A 5,780-nucleotide genomic window follows, 5' to 3' on the forward strand; every position below is an offset into this window, starting at 1 on the left:
ACTGAACTAGAACTGAACTAGAACTGAACTAGAACTGAACTAGAACTGAACTAGAACTGAACTAGAACTGAACTAGAACTGAACCAGAACTGAACTAAAACTGATTTAGAACTGATTTAGAACTGAACTAGAACTGAACAAGAACTTGTCTAGAACTGAACTAGAACTGAACTAAAACTGAACTAGAACTGAACTAGAACTGAACTAGAACTAAACTAGAACTGAACTAGAACTAAACTAGAACTGCGCTAGAAATGAACTAGAACTAAACTAGAACTGAACTAGAACTGAACTAGAACTGAACTAGAACTGAACTAGAACTGAACTAGAACTGAACTAGAACTGAACTAGAACTGAACTAGAACTGAACTAGAACTGAACTAGAACTGAACTGAACTGAACTGGAACTGAACTAGAACTGAACTAGAACTGAACTAGAACTGAACTAGAACCGAACTAGAACCGAACTAGAATTGAACTAGAACTGAATTAGATCTGAACTAGAACTGGACTAGAACTGAACTAGAACTGAACTAGAACTGAACTAGAACTGAACTAGAACTAACCTAGAACTGAACTAGAACTGAACTAGAACTGCGCTAGAACTGCGCTAGAACTGAACTAAACTAGAACTGAACTAGATCTGAACTTGAACTAGAACTGAACTAGAACTGAACTAGAACTGAACTAGAACTGAACTAGAACTGAACTAGAACTGAACTAGAACTGAACTGGAACTGAACTAGAACTGAACTAGAATTGCAATAGAACTGAAATAGAACTAAAATAGAACTGAACTAGAACTGAACTGCAACTGAACTAGAACTAAACTAGAACTGTACTAGAACTGAACTAGAACTGAACTAGAACTGAACTAGAACTGAACTAGAACTTGAACTGGAACTGAACTGAACTAGAACTTAACTGGAACTGAACTAGAACTAAACTTGAACTGAACTGGAACTGAACTTGAACTTGTACTGAACTAGAACTCACCTAGAACTGAACTAAAACTGAATTAGCACTAAACAAGAACTGAATTAGAAATTTCTAATTATGGAAAATATACACTTACACATTAATAAAGTTTCGTTATATAAGTATACCTATAAAAATTATTGATGACATTTTCTTTTTATTTTACTTACCTTTGTAAAAAAATTTTAATTGATTAGATTACAAATAATTCTTTTAATTTTATGTTTAACCATTTGCGAACCGTTTGACGTTTTATTTATAATATTTCATTAAATGGCAACTCTGCTCCGCATTAACATTAGTTTAGATAATAAATCCCCCAAAAAACTTTAGCTTTATGCTTGTACTTCTTTTACTTTTAAATTAAATTCTCTTCTTTTTTTAATATGATGCAAAAGCTTTTACCAACAACAACATATTAACAATTGACATCTTTATATAAACAAAACACTTTGCTCTTGCTCTCAACCACCCATCAGTAATCACACATACTAATGCGCAAAGGGCTTTTTAATAGAACAACAACAACAGCTAAACCAATTACAATACACTTTTGCGTATACACATTTTTTCTTAAAGATTTTTTAATTTTTCTTAAACAAAAAACTAAATTTATACACTAATTTCTTATAATTATCATAATTATTTTGTTAAATTATATTAAAACACTTGTGATTATGTAAATTTTATAAGGATTTAAACACTTTAACTAAATTTAATTTAAAATTTTGTAACGAACAACGGATTAGAATGTGTTATTTTAGTCGCGGCCGAGTGTGAACTGAAATGGTTGAAGGAAATATTTATTTGTAGAGGAAATGTCAAGCAGATAGGAAATTATTTAATAAAGGGATTTTATAAATTAGAATATTAAGTTAATGGGAAAAGCTGGCAAATAGAAGATGAATATTGTAAAAAAAATTTAATAAGAAAAGGTTCAATAAAAATTGTCTTTTAATAGAAATTTTTAGTAAAAAAAAAGATATTGTGCATAGGCACAAACCTATAATACTATCCCATCATAATTTTTAGGTATTTTACTCATTGTTTACTTCTAGCTCAATTCTAGTTTTATTTCAGTTCTTGTTCCGTCCTAGTTCAGTTCTAGATCCGTTCTACTTCTGTTTAGTTCAGTTCTAGTTCGGTTCTAGTTCAGATCTAGTTCAGTTCTAGTTCAGTTCTAGTTCAGTTCTAGTTCAGTTCTAGTTCAGTTCTAGCTCAGTTCTAGTTCAGTTCTAGTTCAGTTCTAGTTCAGTTCTAGTTCAGTTCTAGTTCAGTTCTAGTTCAGTTCTAGTTCAGTTCTAGTTCAGTTCTAGTTCAGTTCTAGTTCAGTTCTAGTTCAGTTCTAGTTCAGTTCTAGTTTAGTTCTAGTACAGTTCTAGTTCAGTTCCATTTCAGTTCTAGTTCAGTTCTAGTTCAGTTCTAGTTCAGTTCTAGTTCAGTTCTAGTTCAGTTCTAGTTCAGTTCTAGTTCAGTTCTAGTTCAGATCTAGTTCAGTTCTTCTTCAGTTCTAGTTCAGTTCTTGATCTAGTTCAGTCCTTTGTTCTAGTTCTGGTCTTGTTCTAGTTCAGTCCTAGTTCAGTTTTAGTTATAGCTTTAATTAAAATTTAAAAACAAAATGTTCATATTAATTAAAATCCTTGGTCCTTATTGGCCAAAAATCTTTAAAACAAATTGTTTTCCAATAGCCTTCTTCTATTTGCCAACTTTTCCCATTACTTAATATCCTAATTTATAAAATCCCTTTATTTAATAATTTCCCATCGGCCTAATATTTCCTCTGCAAATAAATATTTCCTTAAACCAATTTAGTTCACACTCGACCGCTACTAAAATAACATAGTCAAAACCGTCGTTCGTTGCAAAATTATTAATTAAATTTAGTAAAAGTGTTTAAATTACTATAAAATTTACATAATCTTAAGTGTTTTAATGCAATTTAACAAAGTAATTATGAAAATTATAAGAAATTAGTGTTTAAATTAAGTTTTTTATTAAAAAAAGTGAAAAAAATTATCAAGAAAAAATGTGTATATGCAAAAGTGTATTGTCATTGGCTTAGCTCTTGTTGTTGTTCTTTTTGTCTATTTAAAAGCCCTTTGCGCATTGGTATGTGTGACTGTTGATGTGTGTTTGAGTGCAAAGGCAAAGTGTTATTTGAATACAAAGATGTCGATTGTTAATATTTTGTTGTTGGTTAATAAAGCTTTTGCATCATATTAAAAAAGGAAGAGAATCTAATTTAAAAAAGTAGAGCAAGCAAAATGTTAAAGTTTTTAGTTTTTTATTTTTTAAAGTTATTTTAATAAGCGTCAGAGTTGCCATTTAATAAAATATTAAAAATAAAATGGCAAACGGTTCGGGAACGGTTAAAAAGAAAATTAAAAGAATTATTTGTAATATAATCAATTAAACTTTTTAAGAAATGTAAGTGAAAAAAATGAAATTTCATCAACAATTTTATACTTATTGTTATTGTTTAGGTATTTTCCATAATTATAAGTTCTAGTTCAGTTCTGTTCTAGCTCATTTCTAGTTTATATCTAGTTCAGTTCTAGTTATGTTCTAGTTCGGTACTATTTCAGTTCTAATTCAGTTCTAGTTCAGTTCTAGTTCAGTTCTAGTTCAGTTCTAGTTCAGTTCTAGTTCAGTTCTAGTTCAGTTCTAGTTCAGTTCTAGTTCAGTTCTAGTTCAGTTCTAGTTCAGTTCTAGTTCAGTTCTAGTTCAGTTCTAGTTCAGTTCTAGTTCAGTTCTAGTTCAGTTCTAGTTCAGTTCTAGTTCAGTTCTAGTTCAGTTCTATTTCAGTTCTAGTTCAGTTCTAGTTCAAGTTCAGTTCTCGTTTAGTTCTAGTTCGGTTCTAGTACAGTTCTAGTTCAGTTCTAGTTCAGTTCTAGTTCAGTTCTAGTTCAGTTCTAGTTCAGTTCTAGTTCAGTTCTAGTCCAGTTCTAGTTCAGTTCTAGCACAGTTCTTGTTCAGTTCTAGTTCAGTTCTACTTCAGCTTCGGCCCTAGTTGACACTTTAAAGTAGATTTTAAACTACCAACATCTGTTGCACAAAATAGGCTGTAGACTAAACTATGGAATATATAGACTTGACTGTAAACTAGACTATAAACTTTACTATAAACGGGACAATAGAATAAACTATGAACTCTCCAAAAGCGGCTATAGATTATATTATTAGGTAAACTTGATTAGACTATTGGCTATAGGCTTAATTAAATACAGGACTAGTACGAGTATAATCTATACAATACAATAGAAAAATATATTCTATAAACATATTTTTAAATAATAATTAATTTTCTTTCCCTTTTTTAGCGCATTTTCAAAGATAAAGAAAATTTACCAGCTGGTATGGTAAAACCCCACAACAATCAAGTCCACCTTCTTCTCGATGAAGCTGCTGGCAAATTTATTTAAAAATCTCAAAATAAGAAAAAAGGTAAAACCTGTAGAATATTTTTTAAAAAAAATGTTTTTTATTATTATTATGTATTAAAAATATTTTATGTACATTTTTATTATAATAAATTAAAGCTATTTTTTATACAACAATACTTTACAGTTTATATTCTTATAAATAAGTACAGTTATGTTTAATAAAATTATATAGCTTTTTCTTAGTAACATTTGGCAAGTTATCTTTTAATATTTAACTTAAATCACTTTTAGCTTAATTTAATTTAAAACTACTAATTAATTTTTCTGTTTTTTTTTTTAATTAATAATACTTTAAAGCTGAGTTGTTGAGATTTAAATATAAATTTAGCCAAATATGTTTTTCTTTATGGAACCCCAACAACCTAGGCCTTCATTAGCTATTGCTTCATTAGCAATTTCTTTATTGTATTGCTCCCTCAGCAAAGGATCGGTGGGTCCCCAGTCATGTTTAGGTTTGAAAGCACCACGTAGTTTTTCACCCCATGTAGCACCGGGTGTACGTATGGCTGCCACTACAACCCAAATGGGTAATTGTAAAACACCAAAACAGGTGATAGTCCAGCCAATGGCTAAAAAGAGATACAATTTGTTAATAAACTAATAGAACATGTTGAAGTTAGTTTGTACTTACCATAAGCCCAATTAGGATAATTGACACCATTGTAGGTTAAAGGTGTGTAGGTGGAAAGGAAATAAATTAATATAACAGTCATAATTAAGGGAGTAACTACGGCCCAACACCAACGCCAGTAGGGTCCTACTTTACGTCCCATCATGAACTCGGCATCTTTGCATAGACGATCCACACCATATACCCAACCCAAACAATATAATTCAGCAATACCCAAAACTAAGGCAATCATAGAGGCGCCGAAATAGTCCACCAAAGTCAGAATAAATTGTCCTCCCTGTTGATAGAAAAAAATCACAATTTTAGAAATAATCTTAAAAAATAATTAAACTTGATTTTAGAATAAATTATAGTCTAGACTTTTGTCCAGACTATAGACTAGACTACATACAAAACGAACGACTAGACAATAGACTATACTATAAATTAGACTAAAGACTAGGATATATATTAGATTATAGACTAGACTATAGATTAGAATATATTACAGACTTTAAACACGACCGAAGCCTAGGCTAGACCATAGACTGAACTATAGACTAGATCGCAGAGTAGACTAGACTAAAGAATAGACTATAGACTAGACTATAGACAAGACTATAGACTAGAGTATAGACTAAACTATAGACTAGACTATAGACTAGACTATAGACTAGACTATAGACTAGACTATAGACTAGACTAGACTATAGACAAGACTATAGACTAGACTATAGACTAGACTATAG

The 5,780-nt window shown here is 30.4% G+C and overlaps 2 protein-coding genes across 2 annotated transcripts in view; one reads left to right on the forward strand and one right to left on the reverse strand.

Moving 5' to 3' along the window:
- LOC111681040 (6-phosphogluconolactonase) overlaps positions 1–4,607 on the forward strand; it is a 5,976-nt gene extending 1,369 nt beyond the window's left edge. The window contains exon 3 of the mRNA XM_023442756.2: positions 4,299–4,607. Within this exon, the coding sequence (XP_023298524.2) occupies positions 4,299–4,400 (102 nt within the window). The 3' untranslated portion in view covers positions 4,401–4,607. The remainder of the gene's footprint in view (positions 1–4,298) is intronic.
- LOC111681041 (sodium-dependent nutrient amino acid transporter 1) overlaps positions 4,438–5,780 on the reverse strand; it is a 30,051-nt gene continuing 28,708 nt past the window's right edge. Inside the window, exons 5-6 of the mRNA XM_046953437.1 lie at positions 5,053–5,329; positions 4,438–4,990 (exon numbers count right to left, since the gene is read on the reverse strand). Coding sequence (XP_046809393.1) covers positions 4,746–4,990; positions 5,053–5,329 — 522 coding nt within the window. The 3' untranslated portion in view covers positions 4,438–4,745. The remainder of the gene's footprint in view (positions 4,991–5,052; positions 5,330–5,780) is intronic.

This window comes from Lucilia cuprina, chromosome 6 (genome assembly GCF_022045245.1).
Source record: "Lucilia cuprina isolate Lc7/37 chromosome 6, ASM2204524v1, whole genome shotgun sequence".
Lineage (NCBI taxonomy): Eukaryota > Metazoa > Arthropoda > Insecta > Diptera > Calliphoridae > Lucilia > Lucilia cuprina.